An 18,078-nucleotide genomic window follows, 5' to 3' on the forward strand; every position below is an offset into this window, starting at 1 on the left:
CTAGTGTATGCAAAAATAACGGCCATTTCCTTTTCCATAAGTGCTTTTAGACTGAATTTTGTAGGGAATGACTTGGGGCAAATTTAAATACGTTTTGTCGCTCCTTTTTTGATTTGTTTTAGGGTTTTGATTTTTAGTTTGTTTTTTGGGTTTTTTTGACCAGTAATATATAACAATGGATGGCTCCCCATTGGCAGTCTAGCGATTTAAAACAGCGGCCATCCAATGAATGGTTCAAATACCCCAACTGATTGTGTCATTTGGAATTTGATCAAAAGGAAAATAAAAAACAATTCTGATTTGTGCCTCAGCATTGGGAACAATTACCTTTTTTTAATAATGTCATTGCATTGATGTCTTAACCAGGTTAATATGGCTAAAAGCCTAATATTTGGAAGTGGAAAGCAATCACAGTTGTGACTGGACCAGTGAACAAGATAATCTGTTAATTTCCAAAGGGGCTTAGCTTGTTGTTTTCTAATTCAAGTAGCAGGTTTTCGGCGAGACCAGTTCAATACCTTACATTAAAGTACAAGTGATAAAAATCACAGAAACAAGAAAACAAGCTAATAAATAAATAACCCAAATTTACACCTTACTGTTTGCTTTTTTCCATACTCTTGTTCCTCTTGGACTGGGGAGTTCCTTGGGGTAACAGGACGTTTGGGAATGAAAATGTTACTGAATAGCTTTTGGTCAATGAGCCTTCGTGTATCAAGGTCACAATCTGCCTCTCTTCTCTTTTGAAGTGTGTAAGTGATCCCTTGAGGAGTGGAGTAGCAAAGTTCATATAGGCTTGCAAGATCACTGCTTCTACTGTATGTGTGCTCTATGGTTAAACAAGCTTCACCCAGTGCTTGAGTTCAATGACTGTGTTCTTTTGACTAACAAGCCATTTGAGTATTCATCAGTATTATGCACTACAGAACACTATGAAGGCTCTCTCCTGTAATTGTCTTAGTTATATTCACTGTACAAGTTTTACTTGTGCATGGAGGGCTGTTAGTTTAGCATATGTGTGGATTTAGCTATACTTAGGGTAGTAATGGAAGATGTAGCCTCAGGGGCTTCTTGGCCTGAAGACTTATGGTTTAATGAGCATCATTTAGACGAAAAAATGATAGCTCAGAGATTTTCTCAACCTATGATTTACTGAATTGCAAAGAAATATGTGGAATACATGTTACCCTAGAGCGAATATTTGGAGTACATAGTAAAAATGCATTACGCTTTTAGATTTGAATTTCAAAATTATAGAGATTTACACTGAATAAAGATAAACATGTGACGATTATGTCATCATGCCATGTAAGCAGGGAATACAGATCAGATGACATTATTGACCTTTTCTATGGTTACGTTAATAAACATGTATTCAAAAGGAGCTTCGAATTCTGGTTCAAAGCAGAAAAAAACCAACAGTCTACTTTAATCGTTTTGTTGATCCATCCATTTACTCAGATCTCATCAAGTACAAACTCCTGCTCCTTTTAATAGTTGCTTTGTCTGATGCTGTTAAAGTGATACATATGCACTTATATAAAATGGTTCTGTAATTTGAAATCCTGGTTTTGCTGGGATTTTCAATATTTCATGGAAGTAAAGATGGTACAAGGTGTTCTTCCATTTGTTCTTCTACATGCCTTAGTAATGCAGAAATCAAGTGACCACTGATTGTTTGAAATGTAGCTGTAAAGACAAAATATTTGACAATCCTGACTGGCTTCATGTTAAAAGCCCTCACAAGACCACTAGTTACATGATTAAGAAACCGCTGTTCCATGTTATGATCCCAAATGAGTAATGGAATGGACAAATTTGAAGGTCTAGACTTAGCTCGGTTCAGTTCAGTTCAGTTTTATTTATATAGTGCCAAATCACAACACCGGTGATTTTGTTGTAAGCAGTGTTGGTCAAGTTACTTGAAAAAAGTAATCAGTAACTAATTACTGATTACTTCCGCAAAAAAGTAATCCCGTTACTTTACTGATTACTTATTTTCAGAAGTAATTAATTACTTAGTTACTTAGTTAGTTAGTTACTTTTTAAAAACACGATTTACAACCTGAAGAGGTGATAAAGCAATAGATCTTTCAGCCCAATTCTACTTTTTCTACATAATCCATCATACAAAATGTAATCAAATGGAAAAGTCTCTTTTTTTAACTTGTTTTATCAGTTTTAATCTTTTAACTTTATGCATCAAGAAAAATTTTTATTATATGCAACATTCTCTGACTTGAATAAATTAGTTTAACATTTAAACCTATTTTCTACACATTCCAGCACATAAAAGAAAATATTTTTTGTGTTTACACTCACTCTTTCAAATAGATGCAAGTAAAACACAGCAGGAAATAAATAAAGTCAAAGACTCAGCGGTCCTGTTGCTCTATTTTCACCTGTAAAGCAGGACTAGGGTAGGCGGAGGTTTACCCTGGTGCAGGTGTGCCGCGGTCAGTTGAAGAATCCGCGAGTTTCTCTGTGAATTTCCCATTATGTTGTTGCGCACTCGGTGCTTGCTTGGAAGTTTAGCGTTTTTTTTTTTCGCTGTAAAAAGAATTTTTTTCCCACGCACGATGGACGCTAATGTTTTTGTCACTTTTTATGGAATGAAACTCAAAGTAAGGTCAGTACTTCCACGCTTTAAACGCTGCACGCTCATACTCTCTCCCACAATCGATATGTGATCCATTGTTGATCTGCACACAGCTGTTGTCACCAACACAGCTGTCGTGAGACATTCTCGCAAAAAATCACGGTTTTAGTAACGCAGTAACGCAGCATTCCTACGGGAAAGTAACTGTAATCTAATTACCGTTTTTGCAATAGTAATCCCTTACTTTACTCATTACTTGAAAAAAGTAATCAGATTACCCATCTCTGGTTGTAAGCGATAAATTTACTGTCAATTATAACAGCAATAGAGAAAGATGTAGTTTTTAAATGTCTGCTTTAGTGTTAGTAACATACAATGAGTGCTACCTCAGTAATGGTGATTGCAACTACTAGGGCCACTTTGGTTAAGCTATTACTGTAGTGATGACTATTAATAGGTGGTCTACTAGTATTGTAATGGTAATTTTATGCCTGGCATTAATACCGTTTTTTAAATAAAATATTATGTATGACTTTAAAGACAAGTAGTTTGCCTCACATTTGTTCAGCTAGTTTATATCTCTGCAAAATAGACCACACCAGTTTTTGAGATAATTTAGCTAACATGCCTGGCTCATAATGGTAATCCTATAATCTTATGTAAAAACCTAATAAGCAACCAGTGCATTAGATTAGGGGTGCAAAACATGCAGACTTGGACCTAGCAATAGTCCGAAAGAGGGTTTGCTTTGGTGCACCACATGACTTTGCAATTTAGAAATTGTCAGACATAAAATAGTTTTGATAAGTTACAAAAATTCTAGATTTGAAAGTTTTATTAATTCAAATCTACTGGTAATGACAGTCTTAATTCCAAGTAATCTTAGCAGACAGCCATCTCTACACTAGCTAATACAAGTGAGTTGGTGTGTAGATGTGTGGCTGTCTGTCTCTCTATGTTAGGCCTCTAATGGACCGATGACCTGTCTAGGGTGTACCCCGCCTGTGACAGCAAGGACAGGCTCCAGGCTTCCCACAAACCTAAGCTGTATAAGCGATCAAGAAAATGGATGGATTTTATTGTTTTGGGTGAATTCCTATTCAAGGCCACATGTTATTTTGCCCACCACAGACAATGTCACTCGGTGGGGGGAATAGTACATGCAGTTTGGTTATGTGTTTTCACGATAGGCAGTGATTACATGTGGGACACCAGTGAGGGATGATGATGATGCGCAACAAACTCTTTGTGGTAGGTGAGGATGCCTGAACAGAGTGGACTGAGATCTTACGGAGTAAAATGAATTTTGTGTGTGTGTTAAGCCTTTGGTGAAGTGCCCTTTTTGCCGGTGCAAAGAAAAAGATGACTTTGTAGTTATGTGTGAAGGAGGTAAGCTGTCTGTTTGCTGCCCTTCCCAGGAGGAACTAGCAGTGACAAGGTCAATAGAAAACTAAATTATGAAAAAAAAAAAAGCCTAGAGAAGTCTTTGTGCAATTTCGAAACTAAGAAAATGTTAACTAATCTTGTACCTCTAAATTTGATATTAGATGTCTATGGACACATACGAGAAAGAATTGTAGAATTGTAACTTGTTGTCCCATAAGTTATAACAATGGCATAATTAATTTATATATGAAATGTATTCTTGATGCCATATTTATATATTACTTCACCAACTGGATCCTGATTAGTGGGATTATATTAAAGTTTTAATTTCTTTGAGTTCTCATTGCCGGCCTTTATAAAGTATTTCAAGTTAAATGTCCTGGATGCATTAAATGTTTTTCTCTAAGCAAACTGTGTGTGTGTGTGTGTGTGTGTGTGTGTGTGTGTGTGTGTGTGTGTGTGTGTGTGTGTGTGTGTGTGTGTGTTAGGGTAGCTGTTTGAATTACTGACAACTAGCCCTAGTAATTTCAATTACAACATTTTTTAATAAATATCAAATTAATTTCAGTACTTAATAATAAACTTAATTTGCAAAACTTTTTGTGTGGAAGATGTTTCTACATTTTTATTGCCTTTTAAAATTTGATTCTTAACACGATTCAGTACATTTTCTTTAAATTTTCGGTGTCAATGTCTTTTTTTGATATTCCAGAAACAACCCAGTTAAGTACAATAATAAATGGATAAAAAGTAGTATAATAAATAATAAAATGTGAATTTTAAAAATCCTCCTTTAAACCTGTTTTTTTCCATTATTTATTTTATTTTGACAGGAGATATAATATGTAATATTGTAATATACATAAATTATCTCATTCATTGTTAATCTATCAAATCAGCGGGTTCATTGATAAATTACATTGTTTCTAGTTATCTGAACTGTGCAAATGGCTCAGCATTGGGTAGTTTTAGATAGATAATGTTAATACATGTGCTCAGGCTAAAGTCAGACACGTTTTCCTGTTTGCTACTTTGAAATGGTGCTTCCTCTGTTCCAATGGGTTTCAAGCTCATATCTTCCTGTATTATTGGCATTATAAAAACACTTTCAAAAGATGCCATAAACATACTATAAGCACATTGTACAGTCATTTCCTCCTTTTAAGTTTGGAGTAGAATAGAATCATATGGCATCATTTGACTTTGATAGTCTGGAGACCTGTAGTAATTTGCTACTATGGATAGACAGACTGAAATGTATAGGCAGTAGCTGCGGAAAAGACCGTAACTGAGGAAGGCATATCGTTTCTAAATGAGGGGTTAAATGGCACTCTGCCATCCAAAGATTGGAGCTACTGCTACATGGAGCTCTAAATTGAGTTTAAATAGTCTTAACTTGATATGTGAGATGAATGACTGTAGCTATACCGATTACCATTTCACATTGTATTAGAATGTTTTGCCCCACCCCTACTTAGAATATCTCCAGTGAATTTGAATATGAATATCAGCTTTTTTTTATTTATAAACATAATTACTGTCTGTCTGCAATATTTTCACGCTTGTCAAGTAGAGAGCTCTGTGTGCAGAATAAAAGCAAAAGCTCCCATAATTATGTTTACGTCCAGCGATGAAAACCCCAGGGTTGTAATGATCAGTAATTATAAATACTTTTCAGCATGTCTACTGCCTCAGCTGGGACTATTGTGTGGTGTGAAGTGCAGAGTTTGTGCAGCTTAATTATGACATTGTACATGACTAAATGTACCAGTCTGCTTTAGCTCTGCAAAACACTTCCAGTGCATAATCACACTCAAGTTTGACTTTAAAGAGCTCATTACAGTTAGTTTTCTAAAGAGCGGCTTATTAAACACAGTTACCTAATAAGCATCTTTGGTGGTGCAAATTGGTAAAAATGGTAATGAGTCTGATTAGGCTGCGTTTCAATTACGACAGCTTTCACCCCCCACCTCCCCAACCCCCTGATTTCCCCTCCCCCAAAACCAAAAAGAGGAAGGAAAGTCCAGCTCTTTATGCTTGGGAACCCTCCTGGAAGGCATTTTGCTTTCTCTCTCTCGCTCACACTCACACACATAGACAGAAAAAGGAAAAGAAAACCACTCTGCCACCTCTGTGCTTCCTTTCAGCAGCACAGTAATGAATAGAGAATTGTGCAAGCGGTGGTCCAATTTACGCACTAGGAAATTGGATGGACAGAGTGGAGGCCCACTCTTGTTTGCTTAAAAACGGCCTAGGCTACCAGATTAATAGTTCCCAAAAAGGTCAGCATCTCTGTTTCATCGATGATGATCACTCAACTTGAAATTAAACACCATAACACAGCATGGCATAACATGCCGAATGTATTTTCTGATCTTCTCTGATGATATTTTATTTATAATGTATAACTGAAATTGTTCTATATTATTCTGTGCAGGACAATTATGTGTTTTATCAGATAATTCTTGCCTTTATCATGGGGTCAGTCAGATGTCTTATGAACTAAATAACTCCAGAATTGGACACATTTTCAATACAAATGTTTACTTACAATGATCATCTTAAATATGCCATAGAGGATTATTGAGACCAATGAATTAACAAACAGAGAAAAGTCTAACAAAGGCCTTATTTGTGAGTCGCTGATGAGTGGAATTTGAGCTCAAGCCCTGAGGCTATCTGAAAACATTCCTCTAATAGAGTTCTCTGTAATTATACCATTTCAAAGAAGGACAAAGGATCTTGTGGATGTTGTATTTGAATTTCTATGAGGGTACAATAAAGAACAACGTTGTCATGTAAAACCAAAGTAGGTGCTTATTATATTAATTTGCTATGTGTGTGTACACATGAATTTATGCCTCTTGATGGATTAGTGTCTATATGTGTAATTATTTGCCTTTTATTTATGTATAGTATTTATTCATATGCTTTCTTTTGGTATGCATTGATCATCCATTCTATAAAATTTGTTCTTTATCAAGCCATTCTCTGATTTTCGTTAAAATACTACTGTTTATAAATGTTTCAGTATAATTAAACTGGTTGATGCATTCAAACAATTTCAACACCCAGTGATACCAATTAAGACTGGAATGTGTCGTGTTATTGCTGGTGTATGTAATACCCATTTATTTAGGCCAGGTTTAGGTGTAAGTTTTTCTTTTTCTTTTTCTTTTTTGTAAGTGCAAATGTACTTTATTTTAGCAGTGCGTTGAATTTTGATCATCTTGAATGGTCTCCTTTTTATAAAATACTTGATGTTCAGTGATCTCAAGTATGCTTCGCTAGAAGCACTTCTTTGCTTGTCCAAAGTGGCACATTGTTCAGAGAGGATTAGCTGTAATAGAAAAAGCTTACTCAATAAGCTGCGTGCAATTTTGTTATTGACAAAATGTGCCTTGAGTGTTAAAGAAGTCTATTGAATGATTTTACAGAGATTTTACAGATATATATATATATATACAGTAGAAAACACATTAGCAGAGAGGAATAAAGAAAGGGGGTGTCAGACTGTAATGGAAAAATATTTTTTCCTCTGCAGACTCTTTAATTTGCATTTGACCCACCTACATACCTAGTAAAACAGTTGATCTGGAATATAATGAGTGACTAACACAGTAATGTTAGTCAGTAACTACTTTTGGAATTCTCAAGCGTGTAGACGCTTCATTTTAAGTTCATTAATATTAGAAATATTAGATTAAATACACTTTTTGCAAGATTTTGTGGTATGACATGTATGACTTTTTTTATTTTATTGTTTCAGATTTTAAAGTTTATCACTGTTCTCCATAGTAACAGGATTTGTTTTTACATGTCATTTTCTACATATTGGTAAACATTTCTATTCAACTACAGTATAGCTATGCTATTTTTATGTATTGGCTTTTTGCCTCAGGTTTTCTTTCCTTTATGATTAGCTTGGATGGTTGACAACCATGTGAGCTATAGCATGGATCTCTTTGACTAAAACCTTGTAAATTAACACAATTAGTGCAGCATCATCCCGCTAATTAGCTGCTGGTGTCTAGAGTTGCTGGTGGGCAAATAGCTGGGAGGGAGTCAGAAGGGAATCGACAGCATTTGTAATCTGGACATTAGCTGATTGTTGCTGTGGTATGGACTTAACCTACTGAAATATACAGTATAACACTACACTGCCTCTTTAACAAAGACAGACATTCTAATGGGCAGAAACAGTTGAGTTGAATGCATCCTCTCTCATATCTTCTTGTGGCATTTGGTCAGATTAGTGTTCATGAGAGATGTGAGACTGTGTACACAATCAGATTGCCTTGAGCTGTAATCTCTAGTAATCTAAATTCTTTGGGGATATAGTACACCCTCTGATAATCTCAGAGTAATAGATGACAGCGTGAGTAAAAAGTTTTATTTGCAGATTTATTTTAGTATTTAACTTGATTATTTCTGTCATTCAAACCTTTAAAGCTACATAGAGAGGCTGGGGAGAAAAAGACAAGTGAAGCATGGGGGGTTTTTTTTGTTTTTTTTCCCTCATCCTCACTCTGCCGATGAGGGAGCAGTAGGCAGACTCGATGTGGATGTAATTCATGCTGGGCTGAGGGGTTTGTGTGATGAAAGCAACAGAGCGCTGCCAAGGAAGATTGCTTTGCTGCTGTCCTCCAAGCAGATTTGAAACTGTCTCAGAATGCCTCAGATGAGAGTTGGATTATAGACTGACCTGCAATGTCTGTGTCACTCTGCTCTGTGTTGGGTGGATTATACCACCGTTACCAAGTGATGGGTCCCACATCCTCATCGTGTCTGTGATGTGTATTCAGATAGTGTTTTCTGTCATAAGAGACATGTAGAGATTATGAAGCAAATAGTATTAAACATTATATTTCTGATATTGTATAAAATGTACTTAGTACATAGGTTAAACAAATATATCTTCTTCTTTTTTTTACTTTGTATGTTTTTTTTTACTCCTCTTACAAAACGGTCATAAAAACACCTATGGACTTCAGTGTGTTTGAATTTTTATAATTTGACTGTAGAATATTATTGCATTTAAATGATGGTAAACCACAATTCAATGCTTACATTGATATATTTCTTCCCTATGTGAAATATCCAGGTCTAAAGATGCAGTGGACCCCAGAGCACACACAATGGGCAGAGCAACACTTTGACATCTCATCCACTACTCGCTCACCAGCACACAAAGTAGAGGCCTACCGGGGGCACTTACAGCGAACATACCAGTATGCGTGGGCAAATGATGACATCTCTGCGCTGACTGCCTCCAATCTGCTTAAGAAATATGCAGAGAAGTACTCTGGGATCCTAGAAGGCCCAAATGAAAGAACCCTGCTGTGCTCCTACTCTGATAGCACTACTGGACTCATGAATGGACGAAAGTCAGAGAATGAGTCCTGGCAGGAGGGGATTTACCCAATGAACTGTGCTCCAGATGTTATATCTGTGAGCAAAGCTGGAATGACAGCTGCCCTACCCCCTACAGATGTGTCAGCTAGCATAGGCAGCTCCCCAGGGGTGGCCAGCAGTTTGTCTGAGCCTAGCTATTCCAGTAGTAACTGTGGAAGTCACACAGCCACTACTCTCCACTCGGGCCTCCCCTCTCAGGAATATACTGCCAGCTACAACGGTTCCTACCTGCATTCTAGCTACAGCGGCCAGAGTACCCCCGCCCTCCCATCCCCACATCCTTCTCCTTTGCACAGCGCTGGGCTATTACAACCCCCTCCCCCGCCTCCTCCTAGTTTAGTGCCGAGCTACAACACTGGGTCTCCAAACCTTCCCAACTACAATTATCCTCCAACAGGGTATGCTTCGCAGGCTGCAGTTGGCCCTGGTTATAGCCCTGGGGGAGCACCCCCTCCTTCTGCTTATCTGCCGTCTGGTATTGCAGCTCCTACACCAATCCCTCCCTCCACATTGCCTGGCTACACCTACCAGTCCAATAATCATACCCCAATTGCACCAACACCTTTGAATGGCAGCACATCCAACTCATTAAAACGAAAAGCTTTCTACATGAGTGGACATGGAGATATGGACTCAAGCTATGGTAATTTCAGCTACAACCAACAGCGCTCTGCACAGAGCCCCATGTACAGAATAGTAGATGGCAGCATCTCAGACTCAAACAGGGGCAGTGGCTTTGAAAGAAATGCTGAAGCGACATCTTTAGCTTTTAAACCAACGAAGCAGCCAATATCTTCTGATCAGCAAAGAAAATTTAACTTGCACTCTGGCAGAGCACTAACTCCTCCATCATACGGCTCAACAAAAAGCTCTGCAGGTGATCTTAGAACTACTGAGCCCTACAGCAAGTTTGAATCTCCCATGATGAGCGAGCAAACCGAAGAGCACAGACAGCACCTCTCTCACTCCCTAACGGGGTCTGATATAGGTACAGCTACCTCCTCCATCCATGCTGCAGAGGAACAGCTGAAGAATAGTGATTCCAACCTTGTAGAGCTGGTAACCACAGAAATCCTTCAGCAAGGCTCCCCAGTGGACTGGAGTGACATTGCAGGTCTGGATATGGCCAAAGCAGCCATAAAAGAGGAGATACTATGGCCCATTTTAAGGCCAGATATGTTCAGCGGACTGGCCACGTTACCTCGGAGCCTCCTTTTATTTGGACCTCAGGGAACTGGTAGGACACTTCTGGCACGCTGCATGGCCAACCAACTGGGGGCTGCCTTCTTGCGATTAAGCAGTTCAGCACTGGTGACCAAGTGGTTGGGAGAAGGGGACAAGATCATCCAGGCTTCTTTCCTCATGGCACGTTGTCGCCAACCAGCAGTAGTCTTCATCAGTGAGGTGGACCTACTGCTGTCAGCCCAGCTCAGTGAGGAGAGTCCTGTGAATCACCTGAAGGCTGAGCTTCTCATACAGCTTGACAGTATTTTGACCTCTACTGAGGACCATGTTCTTGTGGTCTGCTCCACAAGTAAGCCTGAAGAGATCCCAGAGTCCCTGCGGAGGTACTTTACCAAGAGATTGTTAATTCCCTTGCCTGATGGGACTGCACGCCATCAGATAATCAGTCAGTTGCTCTCACAGCATAACTACTGTCTTAGTGACAAAGAGATGTCATTACTTGTTCAGAGGACAGAAGGCTTTTCAGGACTGGATGTGGTCCAACTCTGTCAAGAGGCTGTCGTAGGTCCGCTCCATGGCATGCCTGGTACTGACCTGTCAAACATCCACCCCAGTCAGATGAGGCCAATCTCTTACCAAGACTTTGACAATGTGTTTTGCAAATTCCAGCCCAGCATATCACAAAAAGAACTTGATGTGTACACTGAGTGGAATAAAATGTTTGGTTGTAGTCAATGAAATGGGACCTATCAAACACAGTTTCTTTAAAACCAGTTGTTAAGTACAAATAAGTGTTTAGCCTTCAGTGAGGAAGAAAAAAAAACAAACAGTGATGACATGAACATGCTATATAGAGTAAAGGAAATTTCCTTTTTTGGCTTCTGACAGAAGTTATCAGTCTGGACGTCAGACTTTGGTTAAAATCAGAAAAGAAACTTTATATGGCTAAATCCATGTGTTAACTACAACTCAAACAGCTTGGAGAAGATGCCCCACATTTTTGTATATACATATATATATATTTAAATATATATATACTATTCTGCTGATCTTGAGATTTAGTTGCTATCAAGTGCCTGAGGTGGTGCTGTTTAAGTTTTTTGTTGTATTTTTTTGCCTCACAATCTTCATTGGTGAAATGTGCTAATACAAAAAAAAAAGCTTTACAATGTGACAAAACCTTGCTTTCTCTTTATTATTGAACAGTGTTCTTCAGCTGTGTCTGTTTTGTGCTCTCTGTGAACACCCGTGGTTAATTTGAGCTGAATTAAATTTACTGGCATAATTTTAGTTGGGGTTCATTACCTTACACAGCTTTTATGCATGTGTAAGTCATTTACTTACCATAACTTTGGTATATCCATTATTTTTAGGTGGAGAATATGAAAATATGTTTGTTTGTTTTTCACTCAACTTAAATTTGGTTGATGTGCTATAAATAAAAGTGACAGTTACATTTTTTGAAAAAAAGCTGACACAGTGAATTCAATTTCAACATTAAATTACTATGTAATTCTTGTTAAAATATCAGAATAGTCACAATGTAAAATTCTACCATTTTTTCTTTTGATGTTCTCTATTTGACAACTCAGGAAAGTGATGATGATGTTGATGATATGTCTAGTACCTCATGAGCTTGTATCAAAGCACTACACAATACACAAGCATCTGACTTGCATTTAAAATCGCATCATCTAACCATGAAAGGCTATTTAATACCTCAAAATGAGAAGTTTCCTGCAATGAATGTTTGAGAGTAATTCTCATTTATTTGTCTAGGATTCTTTAACTTTGAAATTAGTTTGAAATGGAAACTTGTTCTATGATCAGACAATTGCCTTTAAAAATAATGGAATCATTGTGTATCTTGACTTATAGCCTTAAAGAAATTTCTGTTTGGAGCATTTTTTCCCCTTTTGGCTGTCAAAAGAAAAAAAAATCTTCGTTTACATCAAATAAAATGATCCTGTTGTTTAGTTCCCAGTTTGCAGACATAAATTCCTAGCTTGTGGTTATGCAGAACTGAAAGAAATACAAAGGGTGTAGACAAACATCTTGGGGTTGAGAATGACGACTGCCCCAAGCGATTTCATTCCATCTTGCTGCTGTTTTATCATTAATGAAACCTAAGGATTATGTATAGCCCAAGTTTCTTTCTACCTCAGTTTCTTTGTTATCTCTGAAAGACAAATTCATAGGGACAGCAAAATGTCAGCATCTCTTCTGCTTGTTCGATTAGAAAATCCTTTGAAAACGAACAAAACAATTTCTGGAAAAAAAAATCTATTAGCTTTACATTTTGATAACTGCCAAGAACCTTGTTACTCACCATATGATATACGTAAAGGGGAATGCCACTGAATGTCAGGTTTGTGATACACTATGCCTTTGCCTTAAGGATAATTTGCTCTGTGTTAGCCAAGATTCACCAGTGATCTTGTTGCTGTACCTTGCTAGACCCCTGAATCTTTGTCTAACATAGACGTGTGTAAGCCTGCACATGTTTTGTCTTAAAAATGATTCCATTATGTTGAAGTTTACTTTTCCTTCTTAGGCTATAAGTGTAACATCCATGAATTGGGTGGCATTCCCTTTTAGGGACATTTCCAAAGGCTAGTCTTGCATTGTCTGGTAAATTGTTTTTATTTTATTATAATTTTCACACTTAAACTCGTACAATGTTTTCAATCACTATTTGCTGCCATTTATCAGTACATGCCCATGCAACATTTCCAACAATAAAAGAGCCAATCTGATAGCTGAATTGGCAAGTAAAAGTATTGAATGTATTATGTACTCATAGTAGTAAGGAAAGCAAAGCACTCGCACATTGAAAAATGCCACTGAAGTAGATGCAGATGTAGATGGGTAGAGGCACTTAAGGACCGTATTTTTTTTTGTTGTTGTCTATTGCACATATTTTATCTTTTATCTTTTATTAGACAACATTCACAATGATCACTGCTACCTGGTATGATATCATTAATTTTCGAAGATCCACATCAGGATGTTTTCAAAGCATTTCGAACAATTACAGAGCAAGAAATCTACCAGCTGCACCAAAAGTCTGTTTCTAGTTTCATATAATCTATGTAACACTTTACAGAAGAGTAATCTAAGCAGTTTAATTAAATCCATACAAGTAATTGTAACTGGTAAAACGGTAACTAAACCCGACACATTTTGATCAGCTTAGGGACAGAATCATTGTATTTGTTAAGTTTGAAAATTGTAGACCTACACATATTTGGAGAAACAGTAATGAAGAATATTCATGCCCTCTTCACTTATTTATTATATTCAGTAGTTTGTTTGTAACGCACGACTACAGTCAGGATCGATCATGTTCTGTACATGTAATACCAATGGTAATTTCCAACACCAGTTCTTTGAAGGGACTGGAATTACCGGGAAGTTATAAAAAAAATAAACATACATTCATTGTAAGTTCATTAGTAGTAATAATTGTCGCATTATGTCAATTGTAACAGTCATACTCACCAGTCACATGCAATTTTTCTCAAATGAAATTATCCTAAAACATTGTAACATTGTTACATGAAATTTGGCCACTGCTCAGGGCAAACACATGAAATTGGAAAAAGTTGATGCTACTTGTAAAAGCCCTTACACATCAAGTATTTACTGCCTTTTATGCGTCTGTTTGTTTTGGGTTTTTTTTTTTTAATTTTCTCTCCTATATAAGATGAAAACAGTTTTAAGGAAGCTGCGAATTTACCTTTATTGCCGGATGTATTTATGTATAATTGGAAAATCTCTTGCCATCTCACTGGGCATTGTTAAGTTACAGAATCAAAGTATGTTAAATGTTTAAGAGATACATGAGCTTGTGAAATAATAAGTTTCAAGTCTCACCCCATCAAAGTGAATGGACATAGCATATCTGCATGGAAGACAAATACACATATGGTTAACTTGTTTATTACAGAGTTTGGTAGAAAATGACACACTGGAATATGAGACTGAATATAGAAGTTTTTTTCTTCTTGTTGTTGTTGTTTTTGTGTTTTTTTAACAAGTAGGTACTAAGAAGCCTTGAGCACGATTTACAAGCACAGATTTCACAAGTACAAAAGATCAACTGTTCACAAGCAGCAGAGATGTACATTGAAAGGGGGAATAGTCCACTCAAATTAAGTTGTATGTAAGTAATCTTTCGTGCATTTTAGAGAAAGCTGTCTCCCAAACAATGTGTAATAGAGCACAATGTAACACAAGGCACATAAAATGTTACATTTCTATGATTTTATTTGTCATGACAGCTAAACGGTAAACATTTTTTTGACAAATATCTGATATGAGGAAAACTTAGACACATTTATCAAAATACATTGTAAAGTTCAGATGTTGTAGATGTTATTATAAATCATTCAGTATTGAAGGTGATGTGGGTATACAGTCACAACATGTCAGCAGAACCTTTGATAAGCACATTGACTCTCAGTCACTTGTATCATCTTTTTCAATATCTTTCAGTTTTTCTGTGATTTGATTTTGCCGAACTGCTTAAAATGGTGTTTCCATCATGAGTTTTTTCAGTCTGGCATTCTTTATAACCTTTTCTACCTCATTGCTACATATTTTACATGTAGTACTCATGTCCTGTCATTTTGAATGTCATGCATTTGTGGATAAAAATTTAAAACAAACAAAAAAATGCATAAAATAAAAGCTTGCCCTTGAATTTGAGCAGTCTACCTCACAGAGACTGTCTTTACGCTGTCAAGAACTAGTCACAGAAAAAAAAAAGGCACCTTGAAAACAAAGATGACGTTAACCTGCACATACAGTACTGACGTTCAGTATATTCACAATATCATGTTTCCATTAACCTTGTCTCTTGCAAGGTCCCCAATGCAAATTCTTTTCCTAAAAAATAACGACTTGCTTTAATCTTTTGTGAATTGTTGTAGTGCGCATGTTATTGTGTATATCTGTGCACTTGCAATTCTACATGCAAGTGTGAGGGATAACATTAAAATATGAAAGTTCTGAATTTTTACTTTTCATATACCTGTACAGAAAACAAACTTGCACATAGCTGTATGTATTGTACATTTGCTAATGATATACAGCGTACATACGGAAGTGCACCACATACATGTTTATATGTGTGTATGTATTGCCATACTTACAGTACAGTCGATTTAAATGTATTTTAATTTCAAGGTACATAAAGGTTATTGAATACTGAATAAAGGTGTTTTCTTTTTTTCCTGAACTCTGAATGCATTTTGTACTTAAACTTACTTGATTAAATTTGCAACGGTGTGATAGACTGTGCTATTTCTTTTTCGAGTTATTCATTTTGAAAGACAATGTTAAATCAATTACAGCGTGATAATTTTTTTTTTTAAGTTAACTGGTGTTTTAGAGTAAAATAAATCAGTTAGCAGCAGTTCGAAACATACTTTTTTATTACGCACCGCCCATCAATGACACCTTTCGTGATCCATGAACATTTATAAATTCATAATTGATGTTTTTTTAGTACACGCTGGAGAGATTATATCTCTCGGCTGGCCTGGGAACGTCTTGGTATTCCCCCGGATAAGCTGGAGGAGGTGGCTGGGGAGAGGGAGGTCTGGGCCTCTTTGCTTAGGCTGCTGCCCCCGCGACCCGGCCCCGGAAAAAGCGGATGAGGATGGATGGATGGATGGATGGATGGATGTTTTTTTAGTAGAAAGCAAACAGGTATGCTAAAGTTCCACTTTATGGTGTCATTAAGATGTAGGTGGTACATGCGTGGGAAGGTTCTGTGCAATTAACATGAATGAGGAAAGACACTTTATTAGTACTGGTTATTTTCTCTTTTTTTAAATTGTGTATGCATGTTAATATTATTTGTGTGTGAGTTTATCATGAAATCTAACATGTGTCTTTCTCATTACTATAAACATAAAGATAGTGACACTGGTTTGACAGGATGAAAAACATTCTGCTTGTATTATGTCCTTCATTCCTTATTATTTGGAGAAACATACATTTTGTAAATTTCCATATAGCTGTTCTAAATGAAGATTTGAGATTTGCATTATTTAAATTAGTAAAATTACCCAACAAAAAGATGGGTTTTTTTTTTTTTAAATTGAATTTCGTATTATCAGTGCCTGTCACTATCTGACTTCATAAGGACTGATAAGCTTGTCAAGGCAAGAATACTAACACTTAAAACACTGCAGTCTCCCATGGAGAACTGTCCTTGGAGGACGGAATTGTTTTCAGGCATTATTTAGCATGGGTCTTATGCTTTAGCACATTACCTGGAAATAATTCTTTAGTAATTTAGTCAAGATAATTTTATCTAATTTATGGCTGAATGACAAAAATACTCTTCAGATTTATTTCCTTTGCCTCATTTATTGTGCCCTCTTTGTTTAATTGGATGGATGGATGGATGGATGGATGGATGGATGGATGGATGGATGGATGGATGGATGGATGGATGGATGGATAGATAGATAGATAGATAGATAGATAGATAGATAGAGTGTTGTGAGCTCTGAAATTCTAGCACCAAACATGCCCTTTGTTTCTTCCCTCTGAATTTTTAAACAAGAGGCATTTGACCAGGAAAAAAAAAGCAGGACAGATAAGAGAAAAATAAAGTTGAGTCAAACAAATTACACTCAAGTTATTAGTGGCTATTTTGTAAATATCAAAGATCCACTTGTCCCAGTGTTCTGTGCTTCATTTGCATTCTGATGAAACTGGAGTGGATGTGTGTGAACTCGGAGGTTATCTGTGGAGCTGCAGCGCTGAGCAGCCGAATCAGACAGCTTCACAACCGCATGGCTCAAGAGGATGAGCCACAGACCTCTCTCAAATCACTTCCTTCATAACAATTAAAATATGCAAAGTGATAATTTTCCTTAAGTAGCCTTAAATGTGCAATCTATTTAAATGTGAGGGAAATTGCCTAAAGCTTGCAGTGTGTGTATGTGTGGTAGGTGGGGTGGGGGATAAATTATGCAAATAACAGAAAGGACTCTTGAAAGCCTAATTTTTCTGTAATAAGCATACTGTTTCATTTAATTTTTTTCCTCTTATTAAAAGTGACAGTTCTTTTGCTCTGTCTGATGGCTATATCTGACACAAGCCCATGAAACTGACTGCTAGAGTAAATGGTAAAGCATTTTTGTAGCTTTTAGATGATGGTTACATTCACAAAGTAATTATGCACTAGAAAGTCCAGAAATAAGGTTTAATTACACAGTAATCGCTTCTGATGGACACGAGGAAGTGTGAACACTGCCAGACTGCAATCCATCAATGACAAACCTCTGGCCAGTTTTAATTCCTCCTCATTTGCATCATAACCTCGGCACCAAGTTGCACAAATGCTGTTAAATGTTAATAGGACCTGTCTCTCCACTCAAAATGAATGCTTAAGCCATTTCAATTCTCCCTTTCTCTCTATCTCGTTCTTTCACTCCCTCTCTCTCACCCTGTTTCCTTCATAACACGCACAC

At 36.9% G+C, this 18,078-nt stretch overlaps 1 protein-coding gene across 2 annotated transcripts in view; it reads left to right on the top strand.

Annotated features, from left to right (window-relative positions):
* fign (fidgetin) overlaps window positions 1-15,892 on the top strand; it is a 29,320-nt gene extending 13,428 nt beyond the window's left edge. For both annotated transcript variants that reach the window (XM_085384737.1, XM_085384738.1), the window contains one exon: window positions 9,090-15,892. In XM_085384737.1, coding sequence (XP_085240863.1) covers window positions 9,090-11,323 — 2,234 coding nt within the window. In that variant the 3' untranslated portion in view covers window positions 11,324-15,892. The remainder of the gene's footprint in view (window positions 1-9,089) is intronic.
* Window positions 15,893-18,078: the final 2,186 nt, after the last annotated feature.

Source organism: Rhamphochromis longiceps, linkage group LG16 (genome assembly GCF_057381845.1).
Source record: "Rhamphochromis longiceps isolate RC_006_pf linkage group LG16, R_longiceps_female_GT1.1, whole genome shotgun sequence".
Taxonomy (NCBI): Eukaryota; Metazoa; Chordata; class Actinopteri; order Cichliformes; family Cichlidae; genus Rhamphochromis; species Rhamphochromis longiceps.